Here is a 12,340-nt window from a genome sequence, read left to right as displayed (position 1 = left end):
TATACGTTTATTCAGTACACTTTGCTCATCATTAATGTGTTTAAGGTAAAAAAGCACATAAATCAACAGTCACTTTGAGGTGTGACAACTTGTTCTTTAATTAAAAACACAGTTTGTAAAGAAATGTACACATAAAAATATACAGGGACAACTACATACTTTATGAATTAATGAAAGACACAACATAAGCAAACATAAAAAAATGCACACAAAAGGATGAAAAAAAAATGCCACAAAAGAATTGTGTTATGTTGCTTTGGTCTAATCACAGTGGCTACATTTGAAATAGACACTTTGTCTAAATAAAAGACAATGTCACTCTGTTATACTATTTAGTGTTTTACATATTTACACAGAAAATGGTTATGCAACAATAAACAGAACTGAGATATGAGGAGAAAAAGGGCAGTCTGGGATTCACACACTACTTTTCAGTGAGGGATTCAGTTTGAATTGGAGCACCTGTGCTTGTTGTTAATCTGTACCTGTGCTCCATCTGTGGCAAGTGAGTAACAGTCTAGGTCTGGTTAACATGGTGAATATGGTTGGACATGTTCTGTTGTGTTAACAATTTATGCAAAGTGCAGACTTGTAATATCCCACAATGTCTCTTAAACCAAACTGAATATGGTAGCGTCTTGCAAATACAAATTGATCAAATTTTCTGAAAGGCGATCGATTGAATTTCCAAGCAGAGGAAACATAATACTTACTTGATTTGCATCTGCTAGGACCTCAATTGAATGAAGAAGTTACTCAAAAATGACCCGTCTCATGCACTTACAAAGGAATGACGTGCACAAAACGCAATGATGAAAACATGGATTGGTGTGATATTATGATACTGATAATCAAGTGAAAGATCAATCAAAATGGAGAGACAACAGGTCAAAACTAAGCCCCAAATAAAAGCCCCCAACTGCTTTACCAGCTGCAAAGTTTGGTCATCAGATAGTATATGTTTGTATCACACAGATTATATTATGTAAACAGATTTTCATGCATTACAGTATAAGGTGCACTCTGCCTATGCTGCCGCCTCCATTTGTAATTGATCCATCATTTGAAATATTGGTATGTGATATACTTTGTATATTAAACCCACAATTAAACCAGTACTACAACAAAATATCTTCAGGTGCTATATATAAAAAAATATACAACATCTCCTCCATTATATAGATTTCAATTTAACTATTATTCCATGATATAGACTCTTTGTAAAATAAAAGTTCTCAGTCCACTACTTTTTTTCCATAGAGACCCACCATGCTGCTATGAGCAAACGGAGCAACCCCACAGCTGCAAATGTTAACATCCCCCTCATCGGTTTATATTTAGGGCTTTAACAGCCGACCTGCCGTGAGTGCATTCAGTGCTGGAGCTACTGTATCTGCAAATTCCCATCTCACTGCTATCTGAGCCAGCTTTTTCTGAAATTCGATATAACAAAGACATGCAGACATGCCAGTCTCACTACCTGTATAGCAATCAACGAAGATTATAGTCTAGGGGAGACTAGGAAGACTTTAAAAGTTTGGCTCTGGGCTGCCAAAAGCTAAAAAAAGAGCACTAATGGGAAAGAAGGGGAATTATGGAAACTCTGAATAAGCATGCCTACGGTTCAAGCACTGGCTTAAATCTCTTAGTGACGTGATGACCAAACTGAAAGAATATGCTCCATTTTTAGTTTCCTGATACCGATTGCTGTGGTGCTTTTCACTGTTATAAAAATAGCTGTGTAAGGAGCAGATATAGAAAAATGGAAAGTGAGACAAAGGCAGAAGAAGACAGAAAAAGGAGAACCAGCAGCATCCTGATGATATCTCCCATAATACGGCCTGCTATTTAGTGCTACATAACTGTAAAATGTAAATGTTTATGTCAGAGCTTATGACTCAGTTGACACGTTGATCAAGTGTAACAGCATGACTGTTGGTGGTCTACATGACAAGCGTTCAAATAAAGCATTTCCTTTGAACGTTTGGTTTCTGCGTCCTCTGCGGCTTGGAAAATGACAGAATAGGATGTCCACATGTAAGCAAACCAAAAGCCAAATGTCAAAACTGGTTTGTTTAAGTTTGATGATTTGCTTCACAAGAAAGAGCAGGGAAGTTGTGCAAAATAATAGCATGTTTCCATTGGTGAACAGATTCTTTCATTGCCAGTGACGACTATTTATACTGCATTTCTCTGGAGTGGTAACAGTCACAATACATTCCTTTTCAAATGCACGCTGCTAAGGAAATACCTCCAGAACAAAACTATTCTTAGCCTTTTTATAAAATGAAATGAACTGCTGATCCTCTGAACACTGTAAAATACAAATAGCAGATGTTGCAATAATTGTCGTTCTCCCTTTTGCAGTTACTTGGAGAACCAGCGGTCGTTGGTTTTGTCGCCAATGAGCACAGCTGGAATGGGAGATGAAGTCATCATCAATTGCCAAGCAGTTGTGGTGTTGATGTCGATGGGACTACTGTCATGATGCATCATAACATGCATGCTGGTGGCCGGGTGTGTAACCTCGTGTGCTACCAGGAAAAGTGAGACCACACTTTGACCAGATTGCTGTGCGTGTAGTAACATTTTTTGCTTCAAGTTCCCATCCATGTTCAATACCCTGATTTGAACGTGGTCTAATAAAGAAACCCCTTTATTTCAACTGCTTTTGCTCCCACAGAAGGAAAGACGTCTTTGTGCTGGCTTTGTATAGGGTAAAACCCATTAAAAGCGCCGCAGGCGGACGACTATAAAGATTTACTGGAGTACATCTCTGTTAGCAGAAAGTAAGAATTCACCTTTGTGAGATCTCCCTTTTGACAGTGACGAGTGGTGAGTGCTCGCTCAGTGGTCCAGGTAAAGCCATGTTGAAGAGTCTGGGTTACATATTTAGAGTTTTTGGTGAGTTGCGTTCCCGTGTGTTTCTGTTCACATATTACTGTAAGTGTGTGTGTGTGTGTGTGTGTGTTTTTAGATCTCAGTGGCGGTGATTTCCTCAAAGTGGATGTCGTTGCTACCACTGTGAACCTCATAGTCCTCCATGTCCCTGTTCTCCAGCTCCAGACTCAGCTCCCTCATCACTCGCTCAAGATCCCGGTTTCGACGGTACATCTGGATGTAGTTCTGCTGCAGCTGTTTCTGGTAGCGGATTACCTGGTTGGAGGAAAATACTGTATGTGAGTGGGTAGGGAAGTTTGTGGATACGTTTTAGCAATCATTTTGCAGCCCTGTCTATCTAGACGTCTGTCCATTCACTGCTGACGAACAAAAATGACGATGACTAAGAATTAACACAGTTAGTACAAATCTTCTTTGTCCTTTTTACCTTTTCCTTCTCCTCCTGCCACACCCTCCTCTCATCCTCAAACCGTGACAGTTGCTCCTCACTAGTCCTCCTCTCGTACATGAGCTCAGCCTTCAGTCTGTCCACCTGAGAAAAAGAGACAGAGGAAATGTTAGAAACTGTACTGTTAAAGGTACTCATTATCCAAAAAATTCTAAAATCCAAATTCTTATTAGTAGTGATGCATTAACATCTAAGCAGCATTTTTTTAATAGTTGAGGTGGAGCCAATTTTAACTACTTTATATACTGTTCTGTAGTTTAATCAATAACATTCATCATATTTTATAAGCTAATCATATATTTTGTTTGTAAATCTTTAATCTGCAAAGCAATAACTGTAAATGTGAAAAACAAAGTCATGGAGTAAAAACTACAATATTTTCGATTAAAATGTACTGGAACTGAAGTAGAAAGTAGCATAACATGGAAATACCCAAGTGATGTACAAGTACCTCAAAACTGTTCCTAAGCTGTTCTGTACTGTTTAATTTTCGTTATTCATGTCTGGAAAAGGTGCAGAAAAAACCGTGTACCTGTTGTCTGAGTCCCAACACTGTTTCTGCATTCTGCCTCTGTGCCTTGGCTTCATCACTCTCTCCTCCCCAGACCAGATGAGTCTCCTCTCCATCACGGTACACAGAGGGACTGGGACCGCCCCTTCCTGCCACACCTCTACCCTGTTGGAGGGACAGGTTCATGCACTGCCCCTTCGTTGTTACATTTCCAGGTAGAGAGGGTCCACTGTGATTGGACAGGGTGTCACGGAGCCGGGCTGACTCCTCTTCCAAACGGCCCACTTTCTCCCGGAGCAGCTCAGCTTCACTCTTGCGCCTCTGGAGTTCGTTCTCGCAGACTTCCAGCTCCAGAGATCGCGTCCGCAGGGCCGACTGGGCCTCCTGGGATCGAACCTGGCTGGCTTGCAGTTCAGAACGGGCTTCTCTTAGCTGTGCCTTCAGGACCACAATGTCTCCTGCCTTCTGGCTGAGCTCTGACTGGATCTCCTTCAGCTGCTGTTTCAGGAGGGAGATCTCTCCTGACTTCTGACACACCTGAAGTAACAAGAGAAAGGAGGTTTGAGAGGGAGGTGGAAACCCTTGAAACAACATAGAAACAAAGTGTCTCTCATGGCAGATTACAAACTGACATTTGGGATTTGATTGCTCATGAAAGGTAAAGCTCAAATTCTGTCAAGCTTATAAGCGTATTAGGTTAACTAACTTAACACTGACTTAACACCTTTATTTTGAGGGCATTTAAAGCTTTTATTATTCAGTAAACAGTAAAGAGATGAACAGAAAATGAGGGGAAAACGATGAGGGGAACAACGTGCAGCAATGGGACCTTGTAGTTCACAGTCAGCACCTCTAATCACGCTCACCCACCTCCCACTTTGTCTCTTCCAGGCGTGGCCCAAGCTGGGTTTGCTCCCTCTGGATGGTGGCACACCTCCTTTCGAGCGTCTCTCTGTCCTGCAGCAGAGAGGAAAAGTCCTCCTGCAGCTTCTTTTTCTCTTGCTGTAGTTGAAATACCTGATGACACACAGAGATGCGTCTTTTCAAGCTATTTTACATACTAAAACAGTTATGCCAATCTAAAACAAGACATGCACCCTCAAAGAGAGGATCTCCAGACAACATTAATAATAATTTGAACGAAAAGATCTACACATAAGAGATTTGCAGCAGAGTAGGGATTGACCCCAACATTATATGCGTAAAAAAAAACAAAACAGCACATCAGCTCAGATCAAAATGATTGATTGCACAAAATCAAAACAAACTGCTGCTTTAAATACTTAGCATACCTGTAACTGTAGAACCTGCTGTGCCCTCTGGGCCTTCTGAGAGGCCTGCTTCATCTTCGTGGCACAGCTCTGTCTCAGCTCCTCCATCTCTCTTTCACAGCGACGCTGCTTCTCCTCATACACCTTTTCAGAGCAAAAGACTTGGGTGAGCTCTTCGTCTGTGCTAACAGCATATCAAATTGTCTATTGGGTGTTTTGATAGACGGTTTGGCCAGCGTAACGTGGCCAATGTCTTTATGTCTCACCTGGCAGATAGCAGCTTCATTCTCATCCAGATTTTCCCGGAGCTGCTGGAGCTCCAGGTCTCGTTCCCTCAGCTTCTCCTCCAGCTCCCTCACGACGGCCTCATAGCCCTCGACTGGTGGTGATGAGTGGCCACAGGACCCGCTGTCTGACAGGGGCTGCCCGCGCCCACTAAGCGACCCCGAGCCTGTGCTCTTGCTGGATGAGGAACGTCCACTGTCTGAGTTAGTGTGACCATGGCTCCCACTTCCACCCGAAGTGTTTCGGCCCAGTGCTGTGACAGGCTCCAGCTGGCCCCCAGAGGCAGACCCGGAGCTGGAGCCCTCACTGGGGGCCAAACTGTAGCCTGTACTACTATGAGTAGGGAGGCTGGAGAGGGAGTTCCTCCCTGAATCTGACATGGAGCAGGATTGGCTGCTCCGAGCGTTGCGACCTCCACTGTAGGAGTTGCGTTTCCCTTCAGAGCTGGAACTGCTGCTCCCTCCGTTGCCGTTCGTGCCGCTGACGTTGTTGGGTCCTCCAAGGGGCAGCAGGAGGTTGAGGCTGGCTTGGCTCTCTGACAGACTGCTGCCCCCTGGCCGTGGTGACAGGTACTGCACAGAGTGACGATTCTTGGGAACGACAGGTTTGAACGCTGTAGGACGGATCAGCACTTTCTCCATGTTCTGAAAGTACAAATTTATAAAATACAGCCTAAGAAATTGATAAAAACTAAGCTGTGCTAATTAGAAATGGCTGAATAAAACTCATTAGAGAGGGGTGAGTGATACGCTGGCAGGTCACCCCTCCAGGCCCTGATCAGTTTAATTTGGCTTAATTGATATTCATAAGCTTCATTAAGCAATTTTCTTAATGATTTTCCTACCATCTAAGATAGAGAGACAGGCAAGAGAGGGAGAAAGTGAAAGAGGAGAGGACAGAGAAAATCTGATAAGAGGGCAGAGAAACAAAAAGGAGGGAGGAGAGCAGAGGAGGAGAAGAGACAAAGACGGAGGGGGTAAAAAAAAAATCCTCACATGTTCTGTAAGCATTTTTCTTAATCTTTCTCAGGGTTCAGTGATTACGTCATTGAATGTAAGTGAGCTCTGACATTGATCGTGATGTGTCTGCAAGCTGAGTAGCTGTCCAATGATCCATCTGAGCCTGTCGGGCCAGTGCTTCCCTCTGGATCGATGGAAATAAATAGCCAATTAGACAGCTGAGGTAATCTGCTGTAAAACGTGTCAGCACGTGCTACAGAGACACTCAAGTCTGCCTTAAGTTTTTCATTAGCACAGTGTGTTTTCAAGGGAGAGAAGAGAAGAAAGTCCTCCCTATGATATTTCATTTCAGTGTGTAATCTTGAGCTGTTATTAAAGAAGACATTTTCTTATAAATATTTTCAAGTCAGATGTCACGGTCAACTACACTTTTACATAAATACTTAGCCGCTTTTTTTTGAGAGCTTTCCATTGCATCTCACAGACTTCATCAGTGAATGGTGTTTGCTCAGAAGACTGTGATGTGGTTGAAAGCTCCGTAGTGAGTTAAGATATTTAGCCGAACGACGACTTCCAAGGTCAAGAATGAATGTCTTCGCTCTACCATAAACACAACTCTGGCATGTCTTTACTGCAGATTCTTGCTATGGACAATAACATTGGCCATTGGCCTGATGAATTGGTCGGCCTCTAGGATTTATCAGTGTAAATATAGCACAATCTAGTATAGCCTGGCCGATACTGGATTTTTGAGGCCCATACTGATATGCATATTTAGGAGTTTAAAAAACAAAGATATATGGGTCAAAAATATGTTTTTTAAAGGTAAAACATAAAATAAACAACAATCTTGTTATGGATCTGACCAGGAAACATTAACTTGTCAGTGCTCTCTTGTGCACGAACTACATAATGGAGACACCGTTTCCACAAACTACCTCAAACCTAGCTTGGCATTTATGTACAGCAGGTTCTTGTTACTTATCGACCAACATATAAACCGATACCGATATATCTGCTATAAGATAAAAATATATTGTTGTGGCTGATATTTAGGTCTAGCTCTACAATCTACCCCTCTTACCTTCTCTAACTGTCCGGACACTGGGATGAGTTTGGGAGGAGGCCCTCCAATGTTGCCGTTCAGACTCCTGTTCTCCCTTGGGTCCTCCGAGTCACTGCAGGGGCTTGCAGCTGCCACCACCAGGTTGTCGTTCCAGTCTCCAACCACCACCTCATCGCTCACATACCCAAAGTTCCCATTAGTGCCACCACCTACTGCTCCAGCAGAGTTGCCAGGCCGAGGCTGCTTTTTAGTGGGCAGCGGTGGAGGCAGAACCTGGGCCTGAGACTGCGTTTGGTTGCTGATAACCAGCAGCTGCTCTAAGGAACTCCCGCTGCGGAGGGTGTTATCCTGAAGCCGGAAGCAGCTGGTAGCTGGTGTGGAGCGGCGTGGTTTGGTGGTGAATTCGCTGGCAGCCCGGCAGTGTCTCTCCTGGTATGTCCGGCCCGATATGAGACTGCTGACAGAACCCATGGCTGTCCCAGAGCTACAGGGCCCACAGGGGCCAGAGCAGGGGCCTGAGGGGGAGTTGGATGATAGCGGCCGGTACTGTGGGACTTCGAGACCTGGATTGGGGTGGTCAGTCACGGTCACAGGTAGTGCTTGAACCAGAGCCATGGCAGCCTGACGGCGTCAGACACACCACACACTCTGACGGGAGAGAGAGAAAATAAGGACATAATTTTTAGTTCATACTCTAGATGCAACAGATGTGACTATAACACATGCTCTGTTGAAGAGTTTCATTCAATATTCATAACACATAATAATTTCTTCGAACTGCCAATGAGGTCATGGACAATTTTATGGCCCTTAAGCCCCATAAAATTTCCAAAATAATTTCCCCTGAATAATTTATTCTGCCTTTTCTGACCAATTTATAATCCAAAAAAAATGTACATAGACTCAGGAATCACAACATGCACAAAAAAGTCTGGCACTGGGACCCAGCAAGGACCGCTGCACAGAGCTGCACTGTGGAGACACCAGTGAAAATCCACTACAGCAGTGTGGATTGTGGCTGCGCTGCTGCACATAAAGATGAAGAGATGATACGATAAAAGCTGACACCTTGATGGAAAATATCTTTAAAATATTTCATCAGAGTGTAGACACAGGGGCTATACTGACTAAACTATCAGGTTGTAGGTGATCAATTCAGAGCTTTCTCATTGATTTTTGTAAGTAGGCAGTAAAAAAAAAAATTAAAAATGTGCAGGCAGTTTAACTTAAGACCAATCAGGAAAAAACGTGTTTATACTCTGAGCTGTTACTGACCTGTGGCTGGTAGTACTCGGTAAAGTTTATAAACTGAGTTTACCCGACAGTTGTATTTTCCCGTTATTTTTTTCCAAATATTTCCAGGGAACGGGTACAAATACCTTGGACAGTGACCAAAAAAAAAAAAAATTACTATAATAGATCTGACAGCGCACTCAAACACAGGTGTAACCAATTCCACTTTGAGGACTCTGTTAATATTAAAGGCCATTGTTAATGTTATCGGTCACACCTGTGCTTTTCCTACTGTAGATGTAATATGCTTTAACTTAAATATAAAACATAATTATCACAGTTCTTTGCGGGGTGCTGACAGTCGCTAATATGATTTGTGCTTAACATCCGTGTGTAAAAAATATGTGAGTGAGAGTCATTATGTGGTAAATAGTTTAACCGTGGGTTTTGAATTATAGGGCTACTCATCTCATCATTATTCTTAAATTGTTTATATCAAAATGATTAAATACATAATCTTTAATGTAAAAACCAATATTAAAATGTGATAGATTTATTTTACGTACAAAGTTACTAAAATTAAAAACAATCTTCTTTGCAACAATGAAGCCAAATTATTAATTGATTTTTCTGCCTGTTTTTCTGCCTGTTGTCAACTCATTAGCCACAGACACTTTGCAGCTGTTTATTTGAAATATTTCTCCTGGGGGAGCTGGTCCCCAGACCCCCCTCCCAGTGAAGGCTCATCCCTCATTAAATACACTCTATATCTATGGTGACGCCACTGCTAATTGTCAAGGTCATTAACAAGGAAGGAGGAGAAAAAAAAGAGGATGGATTCAGTAGAAACTGAGGACGAGACAGACAGAGCGAGAGAGAATGAGTCACGGTCATCACCATGTGCAGCTGCTCTGTGATTTTCCTGTATGTCCTCATCTGAACTTGGTGAAGTCATCTGTGTATTACTTTTAAAAGGGTTTGAAATCTAGTCGCTTTACTGTTTCATGATCACAATGCTCACACATATCAAAAAAATCTTTGAAGAAATGAATAATAGCCTCACTTGGTTGCTGCACTATTTTTAGGATGAGAAACATAGATACATATTACTGACAAAATAAGTGTCAGCAGATTAAGTCTTCCATTTGCAGATAGTATTATCAGTGTTAGTTGCCTGCAGGGACAGAGAGGGGACACATATCCTGATCCTGTCGTGCCAAGCCCAAATCCGTCTGGCCAAGTTGAATAATCCACGCCAGCTATGGCTGCACACAGTCTGCCAGGACCAACACAATCATACAAACGGACACGCATAGACACAGACACAGACACAGACAGAGACACACACACACACACACACACACACACACACACACACACACACACACACACACACACACACACACACACACACACACACACACACACACACACACACACACACACACACTGCATGTACATGAACATCCACACGCACAAAATGGATGCATCAAGGTGCACTTCAATCATGAAAGTCCTAAATGAAGTCTATAGTCTCAGAAATAAACGCCAAAAAAGACAGGAGGAGTTGTTTTGTTAACTGAAGCACAATTTAATCAAAAGGATTAGATCTAATAGCACTTTGTTGCCATATTCCTCAGAAATATGTCTTACACTGTGTCTACACAGGAGGTGCAGTGTGATCAGCAGGTTAGCAGGGCAGCAGCAGCAGCCTCAGTGCTCTGTGTGTGTCTACACAGGAGGTGTTCAGACACAGTATTGAGTTGTAGGTCACCGACGTTTTAGCAGTACTCGGAGGCCAGTACACAATCACTGTAGTTATGTAAAATGGAAGTATATAAGCTTGAAGCATAAACATACACTTTGATCCACATTTACCGGCTTATAGGGCGAGTGAAACGCGAGTCATCCAGCTGTCTACAAAAAGGGTCGACAAAAGGCATCAGAATGCCTCAACAGAGGATTGAAATGAAACGGTTTGAGTTCCGCTTTTACTGTGTGAAGTGGAGGTTTCAAATTGTGAGTTTCGTATGGTTGCCGGCTGCAGCCCCCCCGCCCTATTAGCCTTTGAGTGTGGCCAGGTATTAGTAGAGGCACCAAGGTTGTAGATGGTCCCGTCCAGTGCAAAAGTCCAGAATCTCACAGTGGCCATATTGTCAGAACAAACAAATCATAACTAAGCCAGCACGGTAAATGAAATATCATGCTCTGGTATTAAACTTATTCAACTAATTCTGATATTTAACATGATTTTAGGTCCCATTATCCAGCTCAACATAGGATTTGAGGAGTAGCTATATAAATATAGAGTTACTTTAATTATTTGATCAGTCAGCAGGTTGGTTCAGTTCCAGCCAGTTGACTCCAGGTTGACTAGACTGTGTCTGTACGTACGTGACAGGGAGTGAGAGGGAGTTAAGGAGAGGAGACAGACTTCATGAGTACACATGAGTCAAGGAGATGAAGATATGTGTGGTATGTGTTCACTTCCCGTGCCAAAATAATCACACCTCACAACCTCCTTTCACCTTTTTATCCAGCCATCCCCACCTCTTCTTCGCTCCCAGCCCTGACAAGGACCTCTCAGGCAGGGATAATAGAATTAACAGGCCCCTGAGACCGTCAACCGTGACCCCCTGATCCTTAACCCTGTAACCCCCTGATGAGTGGAGGGGAGCTGGTCTGATTCTGTCCTCCTGCCCCGTGACCTACTAGGGTCAGGTTTTGTTCTGGCTACTCGGGCAACAAATCTCAATAGCTAATTTCCTCCTCTGATGTTGCTCACTGGTTATTTCTTAAAAGATATTGAATCCCTCCCGCTCTCCTTGGCTGCATTCCACTGATAAAGTGAAAATACTTTTACCATCTCTCCATCTGCCCTCATTGCTTCCTCCACCTTCCTCATTACACGCATCCTCCTCTGCTGTCAGCAGCAAGACAGGCAGAGAGAAACCAGTCATTGTCACTAAAAATAGAAAACATCTCAAGTGCCTGAAATCATTCTGATAGTCTTTCATGAGGCGTTTCTCTCAGCAAGGCATTTGATTTGATGTTCAAAAATAAACTCCAGTAGTGATGCAGCCAGCTATTATGGGGTCATACCAGGGGCACTTTACACTGCATCCCGACACTCTAAAACTGTTAAATGATGCTGAATGACTTAAAGGCACTGCCTCTGACAGGAACTGGAAATAAACCAAGTGGTGGTGAGAGTTTACCCTCCACATGGCACCAACTAGCCGAGGATGAGCAAGAGCAGGACTGACAGAAGAAAGAAGTTCCCAGGTATCTCTCTAACAAGATCCAGAAGTGGGGTCTGTGATGGGGAAATAATCCCGTTATGATAAGTCTGTTAATAACGCCAGTATTACCAAGGAGAGGAAGCCCATTATTCCGCAGCAACAGATCGCCCCTTGCAATCACACGCAACCTCCGAGCTGTTCCGGAGACACTGTTGGACTCAGGATGGAGTTAGAAAAGCAAGAAGATGAAAGAAGAAAAAGAAGGGGGTTTAGGGGCAAGGGCACAAAGGCGGAGTGGGTGTGGGGGTGATGGTCAGGGGTTTTGGGGAATTCCAATACCAGGTAGTCCAAAGAGAGGCTCCGAATAGGCCTGAGCTCTTGGGAAAACCAGGCATCTATAATCCTGTTTGGTCATTATTTGGAG

At 43.2% G+C, this 12,340-nt stretch overlaps 1 protein-coding gene across 3 annotated transcripts in view; it reads right to left on the bottom strand.

Annotated features, from left to right (window-relative positions):
• Window positions 1-35: 35 nt before the first annotated feature.
• Window positions 36-12,340, bottom strand: part of LOC120796397 (leucine zipper putative tumor suppressor 2 homolog) — a 43,996-nt gene continuing 31,691 nt past the window's right edge. For all 3 annotated transcript variants that reach the window (XM_040139197.1, XM_040139198.1, XM_040139196.1), the window contains 7 exons: window positions 7,460-8,089; window positions 5,398-6,060; window positions 5,153-5,275; window positions 4,731-4,877; window positions 3,882-4,397; window positions 3,329-3,433; window positions 36-3,156 (listed from right to left, as the gene is read on the bottom strand). In XM_040139197.1, coding sequence (XP_039995131.1) covers window positions 2,974-3,156; window positions 3,329-3,433; window positions 3,882-4,397; window positions 4,731-4,877; window positions 5,153-5,275; window positions 5,398-6,060; window positions 7,460-8,056 — 2,334 coding nt within the window. In that variant the 5' untranslated portion in view covers window positions 8,057-8,089 and the 3' untranslated portion in view covers window positions 36-2,973. The remainder of the gene's footprint in view (window positions 3,157-3,328; window positions 3,434-3,881; window positions 4,398-4,730; window positions 4,878-5,152; window positions 5,276-5,397; window positions 6,061-7,459; window positions 8,090-12,340) is intronic.

Source organism: Xiphias gladius, chromosome 11, assembly GCF_016859285.1.
Source record: "Xiphias gladius isolate SHS-SW01 ecotype Sanya breed wild chromosome 11, ASM1685928v1, whole genome shotgun sequence".
Taxonomy (NCBI): Eukaryota; Metazoa; Chordata; class Actinopteri; order Istiophoriformes; family Xiphiidae; genus Xiphias; species Xiphias gladius.
The sequence above is the reverse complement of the archived record's forward strand: the minus strand, read 5'-3'. Positions and strand labels throughout refer to the sequence as shown.